Source organism: Stigmatopora nigra, chromosome 17 (assembly GCF_051989575.1).
Source record: "Stigmatopora nigra isolate UIUO_SnigA chromosome 17, RoL_Snig_1.1, whole genome shotgun sequence".
NCBI lineage: Eukaryota > Metazoa > Chordata > Actinopteri > Syngnathiformes > Syngnathidae > Stigmatopora > Stigmatopora nigra.
The window spans coordinates 8,446,092-8,459,329 of NC_135524.1; the positions used below are offsets into that span (position 1 = coordinate 8,446,092).

Sequence of the window (13,238 nt, forward strand, 5' to 3'; positions counted from 1 at the left end):
TCATTAGGTTCGCGAGGGGTGCTGGAGCCTATCCCAGCTGATTCCAGAGAGGCCGACGCGCTAACTACACATCTGTCGGGCCACTTTATATGTTTACAATTATTAGATACTCATTGCTAAAACAGGCACTCATGTCTTTGTGTGGATTTTGTTATCAGCAAATTCATTAGATTCTGAATTATGTTTTGAGCAGTCGGTCGTATTCAAATAATCATGCAATAATTTTGTTTATATGGCTCTTTATTTATAGTTTATTCCTGGTAAAAGAAACTGGGTAGTTATGAAGACAATGGAATACATATAACATACATAAATGCAGCTGTTCAACAATTACAGTTCAAGCTAGCTATACACTTTAAATAAGAGGTATTGCTTTTTCTCCAGTAGTCTATGTGCAAATGTAAAGAAAAATATGCAGTAAAATCAAAATATAATGTTTCGATTAAAAAGAAGTATTATACTAAGTTTGTAAGATATGAATGCAATAATTGCATTTTACATTAAGTAAATACTTCACACATACAGTAGATCCATTTCCAAATGGTAATATGAGGGTGTGCACAGATAACCATTCACAAGGAAACATTCCTGTAAAGGGGGTCCACAGCTATTAAACCATATGACTTGATAGTTATTAATGTAGCATTTATATTAGACATTTACATTCTTGAGGCCTATTGTTGTGATTTTGTGACATTCCAAATCCATGGAGATAATTTGGATCATATATGAAATAAATATGTATTTTACTATTATTTCATTTTATTATTCTTGTGTACTTTATTCAGCAATAAATTGAGAATTGTAAATTTAATCCAACAATGAGTCAATGAAACTAAGTTCATTCCATTTCATTTTATGTAATACGGATAAGGTAAGGCTATTGGTTGTTAATAAATTCCTAAATTGTAATCATATACTTACCCATTGTTTGTGATTGAACCACCTGGCAAGATAGTTTTATATCCTTGTTTGCTATTCAGCACTAGTTTGTGGCTATCACACCATTTTAATGTGTAAGACATAAAATTGACACTGTCAATGCTAGATTACTCAAAAACTAATCTGTTCTGAACCAATAATAAAATACGAATATAAAACCTTTTCAATAATCTTTGAAAATGAGCTCCAATTTCAATAGGCAAAATAAACCAAACTGCAAAGCCATGTTAGATGTTGATCGAATCATAAAAAGAATGTCAATAGTATTTACCATAGTTTTGAAAAACCATGAATAACTCTTGTCTGTTAAAGATCTGCATTGAGGTATTTGGCCACAGATTCGTACGCAATGTTAACCTCGGTATCGTTTGGGCAAGTACAACGAAACACATCCTGTTTGTAGGCGTTGTCCAAATAACGTTTGAGGCCTTTCAGATATGCAGGAATGCCAAAGTTGCGGTAATTCTTGCACACCACCTGGGGACAACAGAAGCTTTAAATATCTGTTCCTTGTTAGATGAATGCAAATACCATGTTACGCAATGGGCAGTTTCATCCATCCTTTTTTTTTTTGAATAAAGCTAGTCTTCTTTAAAGGGGTTCCAAAGCTCATATTTACACCAAAGAACTTTGGATAAACCGAAAATATTATAGGAAGCATGGGAAAGGTGTCAAATTGCATAACCCAGAGAAAAAAATCCTCCCTGAAGATCAGTGGAAAAAACTTGTTCTCCCTCTCTTACTGTAGTCGATAATGGAAGGCCACTAATTGACATTATGTCACTTGAACGAAGCAGGAGGTATTTAAAGAATTCGTAACATGTGGACAGTCACTTACCCAGGTGGCTGTTTCTGGTTATTAATTTGTAGAGACAAAAAATGCATTTTTTTGAATGATCAGTTTCTGGACTACACTAAAATCATAATAGCGAAACCGATTCAGTTTTGAAGTAGACTATGCATGAATTTCTGTGGTGATTCCTGACAGCTGATTACAGTTGGATTGGACACAAAGGCATCATAAGGCTAGATTTCTAAGGTGGAGTCAGTGGCGTACATAGAAGATAGAAGTCATCTTGGCAGGCTGCACTGTAGCAAACATAATCTGATTGGTTTTCCCCTCTAAAATTCCATTAAGTCACTGAATTCTTTACAGATTTACAAACAGTGTGCTTCATAATAAGTCATATAGATGTGCCTGTGATTTTGCCTAGATTTGAGGAGAAGAAATACAGTAAAATGACCACATCTGTCAATATAAAAAACGATCGCTTTCTCAGCAAAAAGTCCATTGACTATAATGATACGTTTAGCGAATAAGTTCAGTAAGTTTTAGCTGCTTTTAGAATATCGGAAGAAAAAAAACAGAAAGCAATGGGTCTATTCTAACGTGCAAAGGGAAATGGTTTCAGAGGACCAACAACGGTGCAAGCACTGTCCTCTCTGATCTTAAAAATAGGGTGCTGAGCTTTCATCAAAACCAATTTGTTTTTAATTTTCCCTTTACTTTAACCAGTCTGAACTGATTTGTTAACTTAGAACAGTGGCGTTCAAACTTTTTTTGCTCCAAGATCTACTTTTCAAGGAGTAAACCTTTTATTTATTAACCTTTTATCTATGACTAAAATGTCAATAAAATGTCTCGCTGTGTCTGTGTTCTCACCCTCTTGCTATTGTGACAATGAAATTTCCCCGAATACAGGATGAATTAAGTTATCTAATCTCATCTCATCTCATCTATGTTGTTTCCCTACTGTTACTTATTGTGTGCCTTAAAATCAACAAGCCAGTGTATTAATGACTTTTTATAAAATGTCTCACCTTGACAATGTTGAGTTTAGGAAGCAAGTTGCAGTCGGCCAAGGTTAGAGAATCTCCATCCAGGTAGAGACGTGAAGACTCTGTGGCATTCGGGTTTTGGTCCAATTCGTGTGGCAGCGGCGTCTCAAGGTAAATGTTGAGTTTCACCAAGGTTGAAAGGAATTTCTTTTCCAACCCTGAAACAGTACAGTTTTTTTGGGGGGGTAAAACTACAGGAAAAAGCTTGATGGGTGGGAAAAGTCAAAACAATTATTCAAAAAACAAAACATGAGACAAAGTTGAATTGAAAACCCTTTAAGTCTGGTCGGGGTGCTTGGATGGGAAGATAAGTTTAACTGTCATTGTTTTCAAATAATTGTTTTTAACTTTTCAAAAAAAATTAGTATTACATATCATTGATTAATACTAAAAATCCAGGTAACCGGTATATAACTGGACATGCTGTAACCCTTGTAACATCTGCACCTCTAAAGTTAAACCCTTGACGAGATTCAATATAATTACATTGTTCTCTTAATCTTACTTTGATTTAATCCAGGCTTGTCGTTCTTTATATATGAAGAGAAATTGCGGAAGATGTCTTCTCCGATGGACAGGGACTCCTTGTATCGACAGCACAGTTTGGGGTATCTGTCAAATGGGAGGTCAAATAAGAAATTTATTGCAGTCGAATAATGGGATTTGTAAATCTCCAATTTTACGGCCTGTGGGCCAACTGTGGTCCGATTTTTTATTGGCCTGTTTGTATTTTTTTTTTTATCTTTCCTTATCCCTTGTCTTATCATTGTATTTTTTTTGTTTTCCTGAATGTGCACCAAAGCGACAGTTTGATAGGATTTTAGTAGCGTTTTTTTTTTTTTTTGACCGAAATGAGCTCAGTCCAGTTTTTTTCCTTGTCGAATCGTTTTTCTAACCAGCAATTCAGCATTGCACAGAAAATGACAAACATACACGCATACTACTAATTGAGCCATTATATTATGTTGTGTTTATTTTATTTTTTTTCTTATCTGAATGTCTGCACTCGTTTTTTTTTTTTTTTTTTTAAGATACATTGAGCAAAGTTTTTCGCTCTCCAAGCGAGGTATAACCTTGGTCTACTTTTACCTCAAAGCCCACCAGGGCGAAATCTCTCACAAGGTCTTGGGTTTTAACCGGAAGGGAACTCGAGATGGAGCATGGGGAGGGTCGACCTTTTCAGAATGAATATTTGTATATTTATATTTATTGATTAATTAATTAATTCATATATACATATATATATATATATATATATATATATATATATATATATATATATATATATATATATATATATATATATATATATATATATATATATATATATATATATATATATATATATATATATATATATATATATATATATATATATATATATATATATATATATATATATATATATATATATATATATATATATATATATATATATATATATATATATATATATATATATATATATATATATATATACACATACACATACACATACAGTACATATGATATATTTTTCTGGTCTTAACTTTTGCACAAAAGCTCCTCACATAAAAAGTGCCTCTTCATTAGATCAGGGGTCAAAATCTGACATGTTGAAATCAATGCAGGTAACTGTAGAATTCCAGCACTTTGTTTTATATAAATAGAGAAAATAAATCAAAATTTTTGAGCTATGTTGATTAGAATTTTCTTAACTGTTTTTGTCATATAGAACATACATATATACATAAAAATATATACACACATATTTTTTTCCATAACTATTTTGTAATGTTTGATTGCCATTCATGGCAATAGACGCTCAATCCAATTTGATTACAATCATTCGATCACTACACACCCTACCAGACAAAATGGATTAGATGGCTATCACAGGCAATGGCAAAAAATATAAATACATTTTAAAAACCCAATGTTTTTTTATTTGATTCCGATCCATTTTGAGTTGGCCATTGAATCTTTTGATGTTTCTGAAAGAGGCTCTTAGACAAAAAAAAGTATAGACACCCCTGATATAATGGATGAAAGCTGTGTGTGCGTACTATGATTTTCTTACTGTGGTGGCGCTAACGTGTCCTCCAGGAACTCCTCGATCTTGTTCACGTCGGTTTTGATGTCATCATCTACCCTCAGGAATGGAGGTTGAGTACCTGGTGCCAAGTCCTTTAGCTTACATTGTGGTCTGTTTTGCAACAAAGTTAATTAAGTAACTCATACAGCTGGAAAAAGAAAAAGTACCCACTAATGATGCTTAGAACAAAGCAGTGAAATGTAGTCTGTTGACAAATTTACTTTATAAATGTTTGAGGATGAACATTATATTGGCTTTCACTTTCAATATCATCAATTCTGACTTAAAAGATGGCAATTTCGATCAATGTTCTGCATTTAAATCCATTTCGAATAGATTTCTGCTTAACCAGTCAATATATAAATTTAGATTGATGTATCGTCACAGGCCTAATCAGGGAATACACTCCACAATAAGCTTCTTTGTGCATTCATAATTGCATCATTCTCTGAATCGCTTTATCCTCATTAGGGTCGCAGGGGGTGCAGGAGCCTATCCCAGCTAACTCCAGGTCAGAGTTGAGGGGATACCCTGAATCGGTGGCAAGCCTATCGCATGTTTTTGGAATGTGGGAGAAAACCATTGTAGGAAACCCACACAGACCTGGGGAGAACATGCAAACTCCAAACGGTTGGACCGAGCCTGGATTTGAACCCAGGGCCCCCCAGAGCTATGAGGCCGACGAGCGAAACACTCACCCCAACCTTATATAGGCTGGTTGAACACTCTAAATTACCACTAGGTATGAGTGCGATTGTGAATGGTTGTCTGTCTACTTGTACTCTGCGATTCTCTGGCCATGAATCCAAGGGGTTCCTTTCCTGGTAACCGTAGTTGGCTGGGATTGGCTCCAGCACTCCCCGCGACCGTTGTGAGAATAAGCGACACAGAAAATGAATGAATAAATGAACTACATGATTGACTGGCAACCAGTTTAGGGTATACTCCATCTTCTGCCCATAGTTTATTGGGATAGGCTACGCCATTCTCACAAAACTTGCGAGGATAAGCGGTACAGAGAATGAATTAATAAAGCAAACATAGTATGTATGTAAAGTCCATTCATTTTACGTTCAACCAGCATTTTCTCACTCTGTCGTTTTTGCAGTGATTTATTTTCTATTCAGAGTCCTTTCTAAAGCTTAGAAAAATTTCAAACTTGTAAAAAAAAGAGGTGTGACATCGACTGCAAAGCAAAAGTGACTCAAAACTAACGTAATAAATCGTCTAAGATCGCTGACAAAGTAAACCCTGTTAGCATATTTACTAATAATAGGCTATAGGTCAACAGGTTAAAATGAATTAAAATGTGATGAAAGTTACAGGTAGATGTGTAAAAATGTTGAATTGCAATTGAACAGACAATAACCAAAAAAATGTAAATACATCAATGTAGTATTAAGCGGTATCATAAAACTTTATATCCTCATAGTATTAAAAGTCGTGGATCTGTAACATCAGATATTGTATTATGTTATTGTGCTAAAATTCCCAAATAGTACTTACCTTTTAGTGTCAACAGTGCTGACTATAAATTTAGCTCCTTTTAACCAGAGAATCATGAAAAGTCTCTGAGAGAAAGGACAGTTGCCAACACTTTCCGCATCACTGCTTGCCTAGGAGAAGAAAAAATGACAATATTTAAAAACTTAATGTTTCTTTTCCTCCATTACATTGTACATTTGCTGAAACGTAGAAGAAATACACATAGCAACAATGTCTACAGTGCATTCCTGTTTGCCCTAGAAATATGATTACTTTCCAATTAGCCGCAATCAACTGCTAAGCAATCATCTATTATGCCAAGCCCCGATAAAAGATTATTGTTGCCAAATCAGAAATGACGTTGTACTTTTTAGTACTGCATGTTGCATGATCTTCTTTCTCTGCAACACAGAAAATGTTCGGTAAATCTAGGCCAGTGTTTCCCAACCTCTTTTGAGCTGCAGCATAATTTTTGCAGTGAAAAAATTTCAATGGACACCACCATCTGACAATCTTTTGATTTAAAACTATGTCGCCTATATCAACAATAGTCATTCTCATCAATGTTTTATTGACAGGAATCATATAAACCTCCAGAATTATTCCAAAATGTAAATTTTCACACTGACCCCGAACAACATCAAGTTTGAGTGATGCAAAAATAAGAAATGTCATGTTTTTAATTGCATAAATCTTTGACTTTTCTCCAAATATTAGTGAAAACTCCTGATATTACACAAAAAAAATTCCTCACTAGGGTCGCGGAGGGTGCTGGAGCCTATCCCAGCCAAAGGCGGAGGACACCCTGAAACTGTGGCCAGCCAATCACGCGGCACAAGCAGACAGACAACCAATCACGCTCACACTCGTATGTAGAGGCAATTTATAGTGTCCAATCAGCCTATCATGCATCTATTTGAAAATGTGGGAGGAAACAGGAGTACCCAGAGAAACCCCACCCAGGCCCAGGGAGAACATCCAAACTCCACACAGGTGGACCTGGATTTGAACCCAGGTCTCCCAATTTGAGGCCGATGCGCTAATCACATTATTATTATGGTATTTAATTATTAGTCTTTATTTTATTAGTTCATTTAATTTTGGGTGAAGAGGGTTTCTTCAAAAAAGTGGTTTAACTCTTTCTGTCACTATAAAATAAAAGCCAATCTTTTAACCTTTTAAATATATTTTTTTCTAGATTTTCTTGCTTCTGAATAAAATGTACGATTGTATGTTATTGCAAGTAGAGAGTTTTTTTGTATTTATCGACATGGGAGGTATCGTTCTGATGATGCAACTATGCTTAATGAAAGCTGATATAAATTAGGTAATTATAGGCTGTTCCATTTCAACAGATAATTGTTTGAGTGATGGGCGTTGTTAGAAATAGGGATGGGCAAAGATCAAAAGAAAAAATAGAAATAGGGGAGCAATAAAAAAAATACTGCCTCGAGTGAAACATTTAAAATGTCCACATTTTTACCAGCCTTTCTTTTAAATGTAGTGCTTGAATCAACTTTTTTAATCCTCAAATAAAATAGCAAGCTCACTTTGAACTTAAATGTCATGGCCATTAAATGTGTTTAGCACATTATAAGTCCAACAAACATAGCTTGAATTTTTTGGCTGAGCTAGCCAAAAAAACTGAAAGGGCACGCCAACTTTGAAGTTCATCTATATCTATATATCTATATAGATATAGATGAAGATATTGTTTGATATTAACTATAGCCACTTATATATATATATATATATATATATATATATATATATATATATATATATATATATATATATATATATATATATATATATATATATATATATATATATATATATATATATATATATATATATATATATATATATATATATATATATATATATATATATATATATATATATATATATATATATATATATATATATATATATATATATATATATATATATATATATATATATATATATATATATATATATATATATATATATATATATATATATATATATATATATATATATATATATATATATATATATATATATATATATATATATATATATATATATATATATATATATATATATATATATATATATATATATATATAAAAGATTGCAACTCAAGATGATGAAACTGCTATCAAGTGGCTATAGTTAATGTTAAACAATATCCACATATGTGCAACACATTAAATGTCTTTTTTCCTCAAAGATGGATTAAAAAAATAAAGGAATTTTGCGGTCTCAGGTTGTGTCTATCGTCAAATAAAAAATAGATAGCCACCAAAATGTAAATGAATGTATTAAAAGTATTATGTTGCAGTTTACATTTAAGTAAATTCTTGTTTTTGTTTTTTTTTTGTTTCTTTTCATCTTATCTTAAAACAATGTTCTGTTGAGGTTGCCTCACCTATGACCGCACTCAATTTATTCAGTAAAGATTATTTAAAAGCAGAATATAATGTCTCACCTTGACAAACAGTTCAAGACACGGTTTTTCTTCTTGGGCCATATGCGAACAAGGTTGATCCACTCCTGCAAATAAATCCCAATTCAAACAAAAGCTGTATTTGATGGGAAAAGAACATAAAATGAACTGCTATACTCACAGTGGAGATCACACTAGGCTTGAATTGCTGTCGCTGTTTTTCAACGCTTTTCAATGCAATTTTACAGCTCTCTCGCTTTTCTTCTTTTCTGCAGGTAGCATTTAGCTGGCAACAATCTCCACTTCACAAACACCAGCTCCTCCCAGCTCTACCTGTCTGACTGGTTAATCTGGGTGTCTCTTGGCCTCGCAAAACAAATCTCACTCTTTACAATATTCTGGACAACATGTCTTTTTTTTCTGGATTTCTAGTTATTGTAGAGAGCGTCCAGAAAGTCTGTGGTACATGTTTGGAAAAAACATGCAACAATCACACATCTTAAAACCGTTTTACTCAATAGTATTGAATTGTATTGTAGTTAATAATATTTTCAAGGTGTCCCAATAAGCAAGTGGTTAGAATGTCTCCCTCACAGTTTTAAAATTGAGGGTTTAATTCATGGCGGGTTCCAAATTTCCACCCTTTCTGTGTGAAGTTGGCATGTTATACTTATGTATATTTATATATATGTATGTATATCTATATACGTATGTATATTTATATTTATATATATGTATGAAATGTATATATGTATGTATATTTATATATATATGTATATTTATATATGTATGTATATTTATATATGTATGTATATGTATATATGTATGTATATTTATATATGTATGTATATTTATATATGCATGTATATTTATATATGTATGTTTATATATATGTACAAAACTGTCTTCATCAAGTTCACTTTCTAATTTTTTAGAGCCTACCCCAGAAAAAGTGGTCAAGGGGAAAATATCATGTGAACGTGAGGAACCATGGAGTTATTTATTTCCTCTTTTTGAGCTTGTTTAAAGATCTTTGCGGACAACATTTAAAATATGTTTTTTTAATGATGTTGTCAAGTGGTAGGAAAGAATCTCAAATATTAACTGTCTAAAAACAGAATAAGCAGACTCGCTCTACCAACAGCTTTTCTTCCTACAATGACTAAGCAAGAAAAAGGACCAATGAGCAACATTTTTGCATTTGAAATTTGCATGTCCACAAAAGTGCTGATTATCTAACTTTCTTTTCTAAAACCCTCAATTTTCCCTGCCAATTTGAAGATTTGTTTTAAAACTGCTGCTGCTTAGTTCAACCTGAAAGTTCTTTTGAAACCAAATTTAAAGTGCCAAGTACACTGACTAGTAAATCGACTTTGCGCCATCTTGGGGGAAAAAAACAATATTTGGACAACGTCGGCGGGCCGGATTAAAAGTCCTAGCGGGCCGGATGTGGCCCGTGGGTCGTAGTTTGCCCATGCTGGGTTAGATTGTCTGTTGGTTTAGCCCAGTAAGATGCTGCACAGAGGTCTGGTTGGTTGCTGCTGACATCTAGAGGATAAAATGCAGTCGGTACAAGCTGTGGACATGCGCTATGCTTTCCACTCTTTCTCGAGATAAAGGGCGTGCATCAACACGGTACAGGTTGAGTACAGCCATTATCTTGACAAAGTGTTGGGAAAAAAAGTGTGGGACGGTGGAATTGTGTTTTATTCAGCAAGAAACGGGCACTAAGTCTTGGTTCCTAGGACAAGAGAAGAGGAAAAATGGGGAAAAAGACACTCATTCATTGATCTTCCATACTGCTTCTCCTCACAAGTGTCCAGCCAACCACAGGAAAAAGAAGAAAAAAAACACACGCTCATAATCGCACCACTACTGAGTGGGAATTGAACCCAGAATGCCCGCACCAAAGTCAGGCGGAAGAGTACTGCATCTTTGGATGGCAGGAAACTATAGATTTTAATGATATGAACCCATGAATAACAAACTCTCATCTCTCATTTTCTGAACCGCTTTATCCTCATTAAGGTCACGGAGTGGTGCCAAAGCCTATCACAGCTGACTGAGGCAGGGTCCACCCTGAATCAGTGGCAGGACACAAGGAAACGGACAAACATGCACTCTCACACTCATACCTAGGGGCAATTTAGAGTGTCCAATCAGCCTACCATCCATGTTTTTGAAATGTGGGAGGAAATGTATTAATGGTTCTTTGTATGTACAATATATGTTGCATAACCAAATGTTCCAATATTTCAAAACACACATACTAATTAACTATTAGTACTATTAACATTTATTTAGTGAATTCCCGACAGTAGCTGCTGGCTACTTTACACCTTGCCGCTGTGCAAATATACAGAACTGAACCGGGCCGATGATCAAGTTTTTAAGTGATAGAGTAGGCGGGCCAAAGCTACCAAACTATCTGGAGCAAGCTGCAAAAGCAAAAATTGTTGTTGATTTAAAGCCATTTTCAAGACGGATTATGACAGAAATACGACAGGACAGGCTCGACTTTCAGCATTAGCTTCGATGGCGATATAAAAGAAGGAAGAAAGAAAGGAGGATGGATATTGTGTACACCTAAAAAGGATTTTTGGTGAGTAAAATATGACTATACAGACGCTCCCCAAATTATGAACATTCGAGTTACGAACAACGGTACATACGGAATTGTCTGCAAATTGCATTTATGTCGAAAAATGTTCGTAAAATCGATTTTGTATTGCTTGTAAGGCTTTTAGTGGGGGGAAGCGCAAGGAAGAGGCAAGCCATTTCATTTGAAACGAAAGTGGCAATAATAAAGAAGCTTGATGCGCGTGGGAAAGTGGTGAGCGTTGCACGGGAATACAAGTTGAAGAATTCAACCGTCAGTACTATTTATAAACAGAAAGATCGAGCAGCAGGACCCAATTATTGAACATTGTACAAAGGTTGCAAATCAATTGAATGATGGCATACAGTGCTACCGCAACATTTATGATGAAAAAAAGCAGAAAACTGTGCAATCGTCATTAGATAACTTCTTTTCGCCAGTTTCTCGTAAATCTCCATCTCTCTAATGTATGTATACAGTACTGTATGTATTCTTCATTTTATTAAATGTTTTTTTTCACTACAAACCAATGCTGGTTACTTATACAAGCCTTAAACATACAAATGCACTTATAAAAACCTTCAATATACTTATATAGGCCTTAAACATAAATTATAATACAAATTATAGCACTGAATCAACTTACGAACAAATTCTACTTATGAACAATCGCTTGGAACGTAACTCATTCGTAAGTAGGGGAGCGTCTGTATTCCTAAATAATATTTCAATTGTTGGCCAAGTTCCAATATAATTTTGAGAGCTGGTTTCAACAGTAAACTCCAAAAGGGACCAAAAGACCAGGGACCAAACGTCCGGTCACGATATTAAAGTGTTTTTTGCACTCACCCAGTTCATTTTTGATTATCTGCATGACATATGTGAATGAAAAAAAAAAACATTGCACGATATGCGTGTGATTAAAATACAAATGAAAACCAAATAACGTTAAAAATATAGCAAAGAACTGTTTCAAAACACTAAATCAAACTGTATATATGACATTTTCAGAGTTCCTTATATTTAAAAGAAAACATGAGCATCAGCAGAACGAAAACATTATATAGTGATTGCTGAGGAAAATTGATTTTCAATGTTTATTTCCTGGATATCCTGAACAATAAACATTTCCTAAACAATCTTCTCCAAATTTAGAAATGCTTGATAAAATTAAAGAAAAAGTGAGAAAAGGTCAGGATTGTTGTAGCATGGATTCTATGCATTTAAGAGAACAGTCACCTCAAGTTCCTCCTTTTTGCATTGCGTAAACCCAAGAACTTGTGGTTTCAAGAAAGCCTTCCTGTGTGTAATCGGTTATACGTCCCTTTCTTACTAAGTGAGTTTCATATTTTGCAAAGGGAATCAGATAAATATTAAATTTAAAAAAAGCAACACCTGACTTGGCCTCAGGCAGCTGGGATAGGCTCCAGCACCCTATAGCAGTTCAGAAAATGAAAGACTTCTTGAACTTTAGATTCATTAGAAACAATCTGACTCCTCAGCAAATGATCACATGACATGCCTTACTCCCTTACAAGTTGGTCATCAGCCTGTAAGACAACACTAAAACAAATTAAAATCATTCATAGGCAACCACTCATTTTTTTTCTTGGCTCGTGACCATCTCTTAAGCACTTATCTTTAAAAATTATTTCATTTTCTATACAGCTTATCCTCACATGGGTTTCAGGGGTGCTAGAGCCTATCCCAGCCAACTGTGGACACCCTGTATTGTTGCCAGCCAATCGCAGAGGAAGGAGATGACCAATAATTTACATAATCATTCAATTTAGCGTACAATTAGCCAGCTTATCCTCACATGGGTTTCAGGGGTGCTAGAGCCTATCCCAGCCAACTGTGGACCT

At 34.3% G+C, this 13,238-nt stretch overlaps 1 protein-coding gene across 1 annotated transcript; it reads right to left on the reverse strand.

Annotated features, from left to right (window-relative positions):
* Positions 1 to 228: 228 nt before the first annotated feature.
* clic3 (chloride intracellular channel 3) lies at positions 229 to 9,091 on the reverse strand. Its single transcript, XM_077737145.1, has 7 exons — positions 8,956 to 9,091; positions 8,817 to 8,881; positions 6,362 to 6,471; positions 4,841 to 4,966; positions 3,287 to 3,393; positions 2,764 to 2,939; positions 229 to 1,419 (listed from the first exon to the last, which is right to left on the reverse strand). Exons 2-7 carry the CDS (start codon positions 8,856 to 8,858, stop codon positions 1,249 to 1,251), a joined length of 732 nt encoding a protein of 243 aa, XP_077593271.1. The 5' UTR covers positions 8,859 to 8,881; positions 8,956 to 9,091; the 3' UTR covers positions 229 to 1,248.
* Positions 9,092 to 13,238: the final 4,147 nt, after the last annotated feature.